This window comes from Rhinatrema bivittatum, chromosome 9 (genome assembly GCF_901001135.1).
Source record: "Rhinatrema bivittatum chromosome 9, aRhiBiv1.1, whole genome shotgun sequence".
In the NCBI taxonomy this organism is placed as follows: Eukaryota; Metazoa; Chordata; class Amphibia; order Gymnophiona; family Rhinatrematidae; genus Rhinatrema; species Rhinatrema bivittatum.
This window is the reverse complement of record NC_042623.1, coordinates 236,515,964-236,530,413: the sequence shown is the minus strand read 5'-3', so window position 1 is coordinate 236,530,413 and position 14,450 is coordinate 236,515,964. Positions and strand designations below refer to the sequence as shown.

Below are 14,450 nucleotides of genomic sequence, written 5' to 3'. Positions count from 1 at the left end.
TCGTCTGGAACAGAGCTTTCCAAACTTTTCATGTTGGTGACACACTTTTTAGACAAACATAATTTCATGACACAGAAATTCAGTCTACTAGCAAACCAGAGGTTAAAGGTTAAACGAACGAAATGTATTTCGACAATTTATGTATGTTTCCTTAAATATATACATAATAAAATGTTTCACGACACAACCTATCTTGTGAAAACCTTTCATTTATATTAAATATATATAATATTCCAAGATTAATGTTATTGTTATAATTTATGAGTAACAATAATAAAACAAAGTTATTGTGTTATTCAATTTACCTCTTTAATGAGATATATGAGCTTGATGGGATGAACACAGCTTTGAATATTTGGTGTTACTAAAAAAGTCCAAAGGGTATTCTGCGTAATTTTAAAAAGTTGGCCAGTTTCACACTATAAAATTATTTAATAGCCTCATTCAACTAATTCTATGTGGCTATGAGAGTGAAGTCTGGAATTTACAGGAAGGGACAGAATGTCAATATAAATCCTGCACCTCCAGTTCTGTAACTCTGTGCATCCACTGAAATTCCCCCAAACAATGGAGCTTGGATGTTTCCCTTACAGCTCATCATACTAAAATATATTTTCAAATTCTGGTGTCATCTCACGGTAACAGCAGCACAAACACCTTCCACTGCCAGACACATTGTGAACTAACACAAAACCCCACAAAAAAGACACTCAAAATCTATACTGCAATCCCATTGTAACATAACAGTAATAGCACCAAGGACTCAAACAACAATAATCCTACCTGTGAAAAAGCAAGGGTAAATATTACACTGGGTCCTAGAATACCAATACACCACCTACTGAGGAAACAAAACAAACCAGATAGCAATAGATCCCTTTGCTAGCAGAATCTCTCATCATGGTCACACACACAGAGCAGAGACAGACCCTCACCAAATACAGAATACAAAATAAAGGAGCACAAATTAGACAAAAACTGAACTGGAAACCCCAAGAAGCCAGACTCTGTGTATTAACAATAGAAAAACAGAACCACCACTCCTCATAAAACAAATAAAATCAAGAAACATAAAGCATCAGTTATAATAGTAAAACCATACTAATAAAAGATTATTTTAAAACTACTGATAAATAGAATTTCTATTAATTAAAATCATATACATTTTTTACAAACACCAATAAAATATTTCAAAACAGCACATATATCAAATAACACCCAATAATTAAAACTAATAAGGATTTTAAAAAGCCCCTGCTGTCCATACGTGGGAGCTCTTGATCTCCAGTCACCCTGATATTGTCAAGGATTATCCTCTCTCTCTCACACATACTCACATGTCCATTCTCTCTCACACATACACTGTCACATACATACACATTCATGCTCTTATACCCACCATAACCTCTCGCTCTCACACTCATACTCTCAGGCTCTAAGACACTCTCTCCCCCTCCACACACCCCCCCCCACACAAACTCTTACTCCCCTGGATTTCTCATAGACACTCATGCTCTCTCTCTGGCTCCCTCACATACACACAAACACAGACCCCCCCAGGCAGGCACCAATTCATTCTCACACACACATACACCACACAGGCAGGCACCTATTCTCACACATACAAACCCCAGGAAGACACCCATTCATTCTCATACACAGACACACCTTCAGGCAGGCACCCATGCATTCACACAAAGAACCCCCAGGCAGACTCCCATTCATACATATGCACATGCTAAAGGGAGACCCCCCTCTCTTTCTTTTGCCAGCAACCTCGGAGCCTCTCTCATTCCTCTGCTGCCACTATCACTGATGCCGCATGGCTATTGGGGAGGCGCTGATTGCTGCTACTGGCACTGAAGCCCATTCTGCTGCCTCCTCTGTGCAGGCCCCGTGGGTTTCCACTTCCTCCATGTTGATCTCGTACATTGTGAGATCTGCATAGAGAAAGTGCTACTCCAGCACATTACCAAATATTACATGTGCCAATCAGTAAAAAGTAAATTTTTTTTTTTTTTACCTTTGCTATCTGATCTTAGTTTTCTAATCGGTTGGTCACAGGCTTTTTTGTTCCACCTTCCCTTTCTTATTTTTTTGCCAATTCCTTTCATATTGTCTTTTTTTCTATTTCTTTTCTCTCCATCTATCTTCTTCCCTCAAACACACAATCAGGTTCTCATTCTCACATGCTTTCTCTCTCTCTCTCACACCACACACACACACACACACACACACACACACAGACTCTCACTGTCACATGCTCTCTCTCATACAATCATTCATACACAGTCTCTCACTGGCACATGCTGTCTGACTCTCACACACCCAGGCTCTCTCTCACTCCCACATGCTGTCTTGATCAAGCACAGGCTCTCACTGTCACATGCTCTCTCTCATACAATCATTCATACACACAGGCTCTCACTGTCACATGCTGTCTCTCTCTCACACACACAGGCTCTCACATGCAGTCTCTGAAAACATTCAGGTCCTCACTCCCACACATAGTCTCTCACACACAGACACACAATCTCTCAACTCATCTCATACATGCACACAATCTTTCAACTCATCTCATACACACACACAATCTCTCAACTCATCTCATACACACACAAATCTCTCAACACATCTCATACACTCTATGGGCCCTCAGCCTCTCTCTTACCTCTGGGCCTCCTCTTCACGGGTCACTGCAGGATGGGCTCTGCAGTGGCCCTGATCTTCTTGGGCCGATCTGCGGCGGCAGCGGCCCTGATCTTCTCGGGCCAATCCGCGGTGGTGGCCCTGCTACCCGGGCCTCCTCCTCTTCTCAGCCCGCTGCAACAATGCTGCTCCTCTACTGCATCTGGCTGATGCTCCTCCTCCTTCCTGCCCATGCGGCTCCGGCAACATTTTTCTTCCAGGGCCGCGCAGGCAGGAAGGAGGAGGAGCACCTGCACATTTAGACGTGACCTTTTTCTTCGGGCTGTGGTGACATGAACTCCACCACGGCCCTGACGATCTCCCTACTGTGTGTCTCCGGCACAGCACAGCGTTACTTCAATACTCAGCCGCCAGTGGGATGAGGTCCACCGGCGGCCGCATTGGCTCCCCCTGACCGCTCCTCGGTATACCACTTGCTCTGCCCCGTCACATGCACCGGGCTTGCGCGACACACCGGCACACTGCAGGTGACACACTAAAGTGTTGCGACACACACTTTGGAAAGCTCTGGTCTAGAAACAGGGATCATTTATAGTTTGTCACCCCTATGGTAAAGCCCTCTATTTTGGAATTGTTTCATATCCTAATTGCAAAGTGTTCCAAGAAGACTGCAAACAAAAGGGGAGAAAAGGGGCAACACGTTTTAATACATCAGCCCCAGTGCAAACAGAGCTCTGCAGCAGGAGGCAGGCAGCAGTGGCATTCAGGGATGAGGCAGGATAAGGGCGATGGGGAGAAGGAGAGGTGAGGGACGAGAAGTTGTAGGGATGAGAGACTGGTGGAGAGGAGGGAGGGAGGTTGGAATAGATATATGAAAATTGGTTCTTACCTGCTAATTTTCATTCCTGTAATACCACAGATCAGTCCAGAAAAGTGGGTTGTGATTCCCTACCAGCAGGTGGAGTCAGAGAACAATTAGAACTTTGGGCACTGCTGCATAATGAGAGTGCCACCTGCAGTCTCTCAGTATTGGCCTGTACCCAAGCCCACACTAACAGAACTAACTAGTGGCTGAGGTTGAAACCCAAACAAAAAAACGACAACTTGTGGCCTCAACAAACAGACTCAGAAACTGCTCCATCGAGTAACTCTGTCAACACGGAGCTCCATAATTAAAAACAGCAAATCGTAAGGCAATGCAGTTTTTTGGTATCTGAAGAAAGGGGTGGGCCTCTGGACTGATCTGTGGTATTACAGGAACGAAAATTAGCAGGTAAGAACCAATTTTCATTTCCTGAACATATCCAGATCAGTCCAGAAAAGTGGGATGTACCCAAGCCACCCTACACTGGGCAGGAACCTGAAAGACCCGCACGCAATACACTCTCACCAAAGGACGATTCATCATCAGCTTTAACGTCCAAGCGATAATGTTTAGTGAAAGTGTGTAAAGAAGACCACACTGCCGCCCTACAAATCTCCTGAGGCGACAGGAGTTGATACTCCGCCCAAGAGGTCGCTTGTGCCCTGGTTGAGTGTGCTCTGAGACCCAACGGCATTTGATGCCCTCGGGAAATGTAGGTGGAGCCGATGGCTTCCTTAATCCAATGAGAGATGGTCGCCTTAGACGCCTGGTCACCCTGTTGTGCCCCCCAAACAGGAGAAACAAGTGATCCGAACGTCAGAAATTATTAGTAACCTCCAGGTAGCGCAGCAAAATATGCCGGACATCCAATAGATGAAGGTCCCTGCCCAGAGCCCAGTGAGGAAAACCGGGAAGATCCACCGCCTGATTGACATGGAAGGCCGAAACCACTTTGGGAAAGAACGAGGGAACCGTGCGCAGGGAAATTCTATCATCATAAATCCGAAGAAAGGGATCGCGGCCCGACAATGCCTGCAATTCCGAAATCCGGCGGGCCGAGCAAATAGCCACCAAAAACACTGTTTTTAAAGTCAGATTCTTCAACGAAGCCCTGCGCAGAGGCCCAAAGGGGGCTTCGCACAGCGCCCGGAGAACTAGATTCAAACTCCAATTGGGACATAAAGGCCAGACAGGCGGACGCAGATGTTTAACCCCTTTGAGAAAGCGAGCAAGATCCGGATGGACAGCTAGAGACACACCATTCAACCGACCCCACAAGGCGCCCAACGCTGCCACCTGAACCCGAAGGAAATTAAACGCTAACCCCCTAGCGAGTCCTTGCTGCAAAAATTCAAGCACCCGGATGACGTCCACCGTCAATGGATTGCAGGAGCGCTGGAGACACCATGCCTCAAACAGCTTCCAAACGCGAACATAAGCCATAGACGTGGCTGGACGGCGAGCCTGTAGGAGCGTGGAAATAACCTGCTCGGAATAACCCTTCAAGCGTAAACGTCGCCTCTCAAAAGCCAGGCCGCGAGAGAGAAGTGATCTTCCCGATCCGAAAATATGGGCCCCTGATGGAGAAGATGCGGTAGATGAGCGAGTTGCAACGGACCCTCTAGGGCCAAGCGAATCAGATCCGCAAACCACGGGCGACGCGGCCACTCCGGCACCACCAGAACCACCCTGCCGGGATGGAGTTCGATGCGACAAAGAAGTTGACCGATGAGGGGCCACGGAGGAAAGGCGTACAGAAGAATTCCTGTGGGGCAGGAACACACCAGCTCGTCGAGACCCACCGAGCCCTGCTCTTGCCAACGGCTGAAACATCTGTCCGTCTTCGCGTTCACTCTGGTTGCCATCAGATCCAACTGCGGCACACCCCACCGGCCGCAAATGAGGTTCCACGCGTCGCGAGACAGTTCCCATTCCCCGGGATCGAGCTGTTGTCTGCTGAGAAAATCGGCCTGCAAGTTCTCCGCTCCCGTGATGTGAGAAGCTGCAATTCCCTGGAGATGGCGCTCCACCCAGGCGAACAGGAGGCACGCCTCGAGCGCAACCGCGGGACTTCTTGTGCCCCCTTGGTGGTTAATGTAAGCTACCGTCGTCGCATTGACGGAGAACACGCGAACCATGCTGTTCTGTATCCAGGGGAGAAACGCCTGTAAGGCCAGCTGTACTGCTCTCGTCTTGAGCCGATTGATGGACCAGGACCCCTCCGTCAGAGACCAGAGCCCTTGGGCGGTTCTGTCTGCACACACTGCTCCCCAGCCGGACAGACTGGTTTCGGTGGAGATTATTATCCAATCCGGAGGATCCAAGTCCACTCCCTGTTCCAGATTGTTGCGTGACAGCCACCATGACAGACTGAGTCTGGACTCGGGCAGTAGTGGCATTGGGAGATGAACTGTTCCGATACCGGACTCCAGCGCGACAAGAGCACACGTTGTAACGGTCGCAAGTGAGCGAACGCCCAGGGCACCAAATCCAAGGTGGAAGCCATGGAACCCAGGACTTGCAGATGATGCCACACTGTGGGCTGCTCGCTCCACAGGAGAGCATGAATCTGTTCTTGCAACTTCCGCAGGCAATCCTCCACCAGAAACACCTTGCCTTGTAATCTATCGAATTGTGCTCCCAAGGAAATCAGCTTCTGGGTGGGTTCCAAATGACTTTTCTGCACATTGATGACCCACCCGAGTGACTGTAAGGTGACCATCACCGTGTGGACGGACCGTACGCAATCCTCCCGAGACTTGGCGTGAATCAACCAGTCATCCAGGTAAGGATGGACCAGAATACCCTTCTTGCGAAGGAAAGCCGCTACCACCACCATAAACTTGGTGAAAGTCCGAGGAGCTGTGGCGAGGCCAAACGGAAGGGCTCGAAACTGGAAATGCTGACCCAAGACCTTGAAGCGCAGGAACTGCTGATGATTCATCCGGATCGGAATATGAAGATACACTTCCATGAGATCCAGTGACACTAGAAACTCTCCCTTTTGAACCGCCGCCATCCCAGTCTGTAGGGTTTCCATATGAAAACGAGGGACCCTGAGACAATGGTTGAGTTTCTGCAGATCGAGGATGGGATGAAAAGTGCCCTCCTTTTTTTGGACCAAGAAGTAAATTGAGTATCGTCCCCGTCCCTGCTGCGCTTCTGGCACTGGGACAATGGCTCTGAGGTCGAGCAGCCGCTGCAGGGTATCCTGTACCGCCTTGCGTTTGGCGCGAGAGAGCACAGGGGACTCCACGAACACTTCCCGGACTGGACGCGCAAACTCCAGGGCGTAACTGTCCCTGATCACCTCCAAGACCCAGCGATCCGAGGTTATTCTTGCCCATTTCGTATAAAAGCTGGATAATCTGCCTCCGACAGCTTCTACGATGGAATGGATAATCGTGGCTTCATTGGGCGGCGTTACTGCTACCCACCACGAGGTGTCCAGAGTCCCTCCAGGTGCGGCAGCCACCGCAAAAGGACTGTTGGTGACCCGGTGTTGACTTAAGACCCGCCGGAGCGGAATATCTGCCAGATCGAAAACAGCGAGAGTCCCGAAAATGAGCCTGAGGGGGAAAAACTTTCTTGGTCGCTCTTCTATCCTCTGGCAACCTATTGCCCTTGGACTCCCCGAGGAGCTTGACCAACTGATCCAACTCCTCCCCAAAGAGAAGCTTGCCCTTGAAGGGAAGGTTACAAAGTTGGGATTTTGAGGAGAGGTCCACTGCCCAATTCCATAACCAGAGAAGGCGACGAGCTGCCACCACGGACACCATGGACCGAGTGAGGTCTGAACGAGGTCGTATAGCGCATCTGCTCCATACGCAATTCCGGCTTCCAAATGGGCCAGCTGCAACGCTCCAACGTCAGTGTCCTCCACATTAGTACTCACCTGTTGGACCCAGCACAGGCATGCTCATTGCATAAGACTAGCGCAGACTGCCGCTCAAAGGCTCAAAGGGGCCACTTCAAAAACCCGTTCAACTGGATCTCCAGTTTTCGGTCCTGCATGTCCTTTAAGGCAGCAGATCCCGCCACGGGTATTGTGGTCTTCTTTATGACCGCGGACAGAGCCGTGTCCACTTTCGGAATCTTCAGCGGGTCCAGTACCTCTGACGACAGCGGGTAGAGCTTTCCCATCGCCCTACCCACCTTTATACCCGCATCAGAGTATCCCACTCGCGGGTCACCAGCTTTCGGACTTTCTTAGGTAGTGGAAAAGCTGTTGATGGTCCCTGAATACCATCCAGAACCGGATTAAGTCCTTCATTATCGGAATCCTCTTGAGTAACCTTAAGATCGAGGACATCCAGGACCTGGGGAATAAGCAGACGAAGCTCATCTCGCTTAAACAGGTGGACAACAGTAGGATCATCACCCTCCACCAGAGGAAGGTCATCCCCATCAGGATCATCCGTATCCATGTCCACCGGATCAGGATTCTGGTCCGGATCTGCACCCGGTAGCTGCGCAGATCCGACCCCCAGATTCTGAACCAGTGCCGCCCCGCCCCAAAACCTGGGTCATGGGGATCCCCGCGACCATCCTCCCCAGGATGAGAGCGGACCACTGGGCACTGCTGGGTGGCTGCAGGACATCCCTGCTTCAGAGGGGGCTCAGCGGGATCCCCAGCGCGCCCGGATCTCTTTAAGGAAGTCTGTCTCCGTGCCAAAGAGGCCTGATGAATCAACAAGATAAACTCTGGGGAAAAATCTCCTGCGTCTACCTCCCCATCTGGGGGGTCCTGCGGGGCCGATTCCCCAGTCCCCAACATTGGAACTACTGCCATGGGGACCAAAGCGGTAGGGGGGAATCCTCTTCCTGCTCAGAGTGTCGCGAGCCCCCCCCCCGCGAGGGGGAGGGGCCACCCCCGATGGGCCTTCCAAACCGGAACAGTCTGGGCACGACGACGCAGAGTTCAAATTCTGCCCGCGTGCCCCACAGGAGCGGCAGACCGCCGATTTTCACGGTGCCATGCCGAGCCGCGTAGCCACGCGGTCAGAGCAGCTGAGGGAAGAAAAAAATAGGCCCGAGACCTGTAGCTGCGCGAGCGCCGCCGGCAGTGCGGGAAAAAAAATAGAAAAACAAGGCCTCTGCGAGGAACCACGCTGTTCAGCCACCTGGGTGCTGAAAACGTGGCCTGGACCTGGTACACACACTGCCTACCTTCACTATCAACCCGGAGCCCCGGGAGAGGAAGGAAATGAAACTGTGACAGCTCAAAGATGTCCCCACAGCCTGCTGCAGAGCAGGCTCCCCCGGTGCCGACTCCTTACCTCAGACTGAAGAGACTTTTTTTTTTAAACTAACTTTAAACAACTAAACTACTGAAGCCTGCACTAACAGGGGTCGAGGGAGCAGCTTCGAGGGTAGGAAGACCAGGAGCCCCTGGCCTATACACCCCGGGATGGAGCGGGCGAAACACAGTCAGGGGTGTCTAACCCTCCGGATGCCTGGCTTCCACTGAGGGATGGCCCACGAAAGTGCCTAACACCTCAGGAAGCAAATGAGAAGGAAAAATAAAATAACAAATTTCCTAACTACCCTGAAAAAAAAAAACTAAGACTGCAGGAGATGCACCCTACCACCTGCTGGAGTCAGAGAAATACTGAGGGACTGCAGGTGGCACTCTCGTTATGTAGCAGTGCCCAAAGTTCTAATTGTTCTCTGACTCCACCTGCTGGTAGGGATACACAACCCACTTTTCTGGACTGATCTGGGTATTCTGAATATAAGAGGTTCGTTTTATTTTTGGGCCAGTAAGGGCTGATAGGGAAGGGATAATGTTGACTTGATAAAATAAAAATGTAAGTCCTGTTTGTGGTGGTGGGGGGGGGGGGGGGGGGGGGGGGGGGGGGGGGGAAGGGAGTCATGGCCATTGCCTAAGCGAGACACCTAGTGGTAGGATTCAGTGCCCAGGACCGCAGAGTTCCAGAAGGCCCCAGCCCAGGACCATCACTGCAGTGACTGGGACTAAACATAAGTTGGGAGGATACAAAATAGGGGAATAAATCCCCAGGTAGTTGCAAAGAATCATGGTGCCAAGAGCACAAAGGAACAGTAGGAAACTGCCAGGTCACACACACACAAAAAAAAAGAAAATTAATTTATAAGGGATCTGGCTCCTGTTCCTCAGATCCAGAAGACTGTGGATGCATCCCTCAGGAGGGAGAAAGTCCCGGCCACTTTGTGATGCCTACTGCCTGGATAACAGTTCTAGAGGGAATGATAGTTCATACCCCAAAACTAGAGGTCAACCATGACCATGACTCGATCAGAAGGGAGAAGAATTAAAAATGCAGGAAATGAATGCCCATAATTCTTCAAGCTTACACCTCCCCTTATCATTAATGGAGGAAACCCTGGGTGGGACAAGTTTCTCATAGGCTGGAAGTCTGAAATGTAGAACCCCCCCCCCAACCACCCCCCACCTTCCCATTCTCAAATGCAAGATTTATTTTACTTTAACGTGTAACTTATTTGAAAAGACCTTCACATCTTTCGTGAAGCTAAGTAAGGTATAACAGAAACAGCACTTTATCCCACCTCTGCAAGCTTCTAACTGTCCTGTAAGAACTTTTCTGATCTCAGATACCCAGAGGCTTTTCAATTCAACAGATGAAGCCTGCAAACAAACATAGGAGAATACAATGGTAGATTATTAAACCAAATAGAAGGCAATTATATACAAACAAGTATATACTGTGTATGCATCAGGGATGGGCAATTCCTAAAGTGCCATGACCAGGTCTGGTTTTCAGGACATCTACAATGAATATGCATGAGAGATATATTTGCATACAACGAAGGCAGTGCTCGCAAATATATTTCGTGCCGGATTGGTGAGGTTTTTGCTAGCATAAAATGACATTGGTCCGTCTTGGCACCTCTTTAACGAACTTTCTTGTTTTGCTTTCCAGAGAGGTAGGAACCTCTGGGACATGCTGGTACACTGAGACCTCCACAGTGAGTCTACAATGTCTCCAGACTACTAAGATTCACAGCCATACTCCTTGTGGGCATTGTACAGCTTACCCTCTCTCTGAATCTTTGTCTGTCTTTCTACACCCTCATACAAATAAACATTATCCTCTCAAGCACACCTCTAACTGTAACTCCAGTGGTGGTGTTAATGTCATTACTTGTCCTTGTTCTTTAATTTACATTGGGAAGACCACTAAAAAAATCAAAATAGGAATCTCTGAACATTCTTCATGTATACACTTGTTGAAGAGTGAGGCATCCCTTGTTTCCCATTGGTCATCAAAACAACATCTTATTTCTGACTTAAGATTTTTTGTTATTGAAATTCTCCAACTCTCTCTTCACGGAGGTGATTTTTCCACCAGCTTAATACGTAGAGAGCAGTGCTGGATTTTTGAGTTAGGTTCCCTTGCACCGGTCAGACTCAATAAAGAGATTGAATGGGCCGCCTTTTTCTAGTGCCTTTCACCTGCAGTAATCTCTTTCGTTGTTTGTTTCCATCTTGCATTCATTGGGCTTGTTGAGAGGTCCTTACGACATGTTTCTTAACCACTTGTTAAAAATGCACTTTTGTCTACCACCTTGGAAGTACATTTTTGTTTTCTACTCTCGTGTACAATTTTACATGTATAAATCTTCTCTTATGGAATTTAAAAAGTTTTTCCATATATTTCTACCCTCAGCCATACTGATGTCTGCATTATATTATATTCTGTTTAGCAGATCTTTCCCTTATGTCAACCTGAACGTGTGATTGTCCCAGTTTTGTGGCACTCTGTGGTCTTTTGACTAGTTAATCTAAACACTGAATCTGTTCCTTTATTAGTAATATTTTCAAAATTATTGCTCCTTAACGATGATCCTCTCATTCTGACGTTGGGTCTTATGCCCTTATTCCCCCCCTGCCTTTTTGCTTTTGTGTAATTGATTTCTTTGACACGTTATTTTCCCTATTTCCTTTCTGTATATTTTTCCTGGGGTTGGTACCTATATATACTATATATATATATTATTTTCTATATTAATTCTATTCATTTTGGGAGCCTCACTAGAGTATCTTTTCACAATGACATGTCTCCGACCTGGGACGTCTCTCCGATTTGATGTCAACCTGTATGTAAAGGTTTTTTCCTTTGGCGCGCTTTGTCCTGATATATATTGCCATCACTGGCTCTATACAGCTGGCAGTCTGGTACACGATCGTTTCACATCTTGAAGGTATGGTCTAGTTTCACATTTATTATTTTTCGGCACCTATATTACATATTTCAATTTTAACCTCAACATATTTTTGTAGGCACAAATGCTATTTAGCCACCTTATCAGTCTGATACGACACCTTTCCTTATCCCATTTGTTTACCCCGCTGTTGTTCCACTCTGACACCATTACTCTTTTGCTTTGCCCCTTTATCTATGTAGTTATGTATATACCATTTTTTCCTTTCATGCTTGTTCACCTCGCTGCCATGGCACTCCATAGTGGTTAGAGCAGTGGACTATAAACCAGGAGACCAAGGTTCAAGTCCCACTGTCACTCCTTGTGACCTTGGGCAAGTCACTTTACCCTACATTGCCTCAGGTACAAAAAACTTAGATTGTAAGCCCTCTGGGGATAGAGAAATACCTACAGTACCTGAATGTAAACCAGTGTGATGTCTTAATTGAGATGAATGTTGGTATATAAAAAAAAAAAAAAAATAATAATAATAATAAATTAACCAATATAAAATATATCTATACAAAATAATATTTTATTATTCTTCTTTTGCATATCTGTGTACCGTTTTTTTTAGATGGGTCTTCCGGTTTGATTCGAACCCTTATTTGTTTATTTCTTACACAATTTTAAATATATTCCGTTTGGCAGACGCTTACAACCAAAAACATTTTTTGTATCTTCTCTACAAATTGCTGGGTTGAAGTACCCTTGCACTTTGGAATTATTGTTTTTTGGGGCTCTTCTTGTTCTTTTCATCTACGTTTGTATAAATATATATATATTTTTTTTTTTACAGATACTCTGGGGGGACTGACAGTGCTGTTATTATGATCGCATTGCACCTCTTTAACTCTGTCCAGACCAGACTGCCTGACAGCTGAATTGGTAAAACAATAAACTTACTTGATAAATCAAGACATATTTTGTCTGTAGATGAATTTAAACGTCTGAACACACTCATGGTTTAAAAGTGCCATATTGGAAGCCCAGATAAAATTTATTCCACGCCATGACTGCCAGCATGGTTAAATGCTAAGGTGAAAGAAGCAATTAAAACCAAAAGAGCATCATTCAGTAAATGGAAAGCATGGTTTCAGAAAATAAGAATGTGCGTGAGCACTGATGTTAAACATTAATAAGGCAGACCAAGAGAGAATCTAAAAAAAAAAGCTTGCCATAGAAGCAAAAACCTAATAATCTTATTCAAATTCATTTAAAGTAAGGAGCCTATGAGGGAATTAACTGGACCACCAGACAACCATGGGATAAAAGGGGTGCTCAAGTAGGACAAAGACAGGATGGTATTCACCCAAGTTCCAAAAAAATATCTCAAATATGAAATTGTAGACCTGTTACTAGTCATTTGTAATCTACAATTAAAAACAGCCAAGCATCTGAATACTAGAAGGTGGCTAATATAATGCCAATTTTTAAAAAGGACTCCAGAGATGATCCAGGAAATAAATGATGTGTTCTCCGGGAGGAGTTAGCAATCTGTTTTGAATGAGCTTAGTTGACAAGCTAGGAGTAGCAATCTCTAATTATTGGCTCCTAAAGAAGGAGGAGTCAGCAATCTTGTAGTGTCTCAGATATCATCTTGCTAAGGAGTAGCAATCTGTAATGAATCTGATATAGTTGTGGGTGGATCCCTGGGCCGGTGGCAGATGACCACGGCCCCAGGAGGATAGCCCGAGAGGGACCATTGGCTAGGCTTGAGTATGGAGATAGACACACATTAGTTCTTTTATTAAACAGGTTTTTGAAACCACCAGAGGTGGCAGTAGTGAGCTGATATGCCCGGCAGGGCTGTAGTCCCTCAGGTACTGGAACAGAGATCCAGGATGGCTGAGCTGTTGAGAAACTGTAGAAAGTGAGTAGGCAGAGTTCATGAACAGAACTAGATGACAAAACTCACATAAGGTCTCAAGGAAGCTCAGGAGCTGGAAAGGTTTAGGCCCTCGAGAAGCGAGTACCTTGTTCCAGGGAAAGCTCTGAGAGAGCGATGGTAACTCACAATTGTTTGTAGCAGCGATAGCTTCCAAGCAGTAGAGAATCTTCACAGTGTCCAGGAACATGGGCCTTCGAGGAGCAAGTACCGGTTCCTATCTGTAATCTGAAAGTAAAGAAAACGAGCGAGGCCCCCGAGCGGGTACCTCTGGAAAGTCCGAGGAGGCAGAGTAGCTTGGGGGGATTAGTCCGTAGGTAGCGAGACACATTCCCATACCCAACCCCTTGCTAACTCAGTTAGTGAAATAGAGACCTTTAAATATTGGAAGCGGATGACGTCATCTCAGGGGGACGCCCCTGAGGTTCGCGCTCTTGCTGGTACTTCAATCAGAGCACGCACCCTAGGTCTTCAGGCAACCTGGCGCATCTGCAACGTCGAGCCGGTCCGGGGACGCCGGAGGGCACCGGCATGGAGACGCCGCGGCAGCCAGCTGTCCATCAGACCCGGATGGAGTCACCACAGAGGTAAAGAGGGCGGAATGAGGACATCGAGTAGCGACGGTCGCAACAGTACCCCCCTTCAAAGGGCGATCTCCTCTTCGAATACGAGGCTTAGGTTTAGAAGGATGTGCGAGGTGGTCCTGATGAAGCATCTCTTTGTCCAAGTTATTGGTCTGAGGCTTCCAAGAGATTAAATCTGGCCCGAAGCCTTCTCAAATCAGAAGGTATTCAAAAGTCTTGCCTCTGTTACGAACATCCAGAATCTCATTGATCTTAATTT

The 14,450-nt window shown here is 47.2% G+C and overlaps 1 protein-coding gene across 1 annotated transcript in view; it reads right to left on the bottom strand.

The window, feature by feature from the left end:
* The window catches only part of MCF2L2 (MCF.2 cell line derived transforming sequence-like 2), a 774,003-nt gene that overhangs the window by 97,945 nt on the left and 661,608 nt on the right, over window positions 1-14,450 (bottom strand). Inside the window, 1 exon segment of the mRNA XM_029615373.1 lies at window positions 10,064-10,142. Within this exon segment, the coding sequence (XP_029471233.1) occupies window positions 10,064-10,142 (79 nt within the window).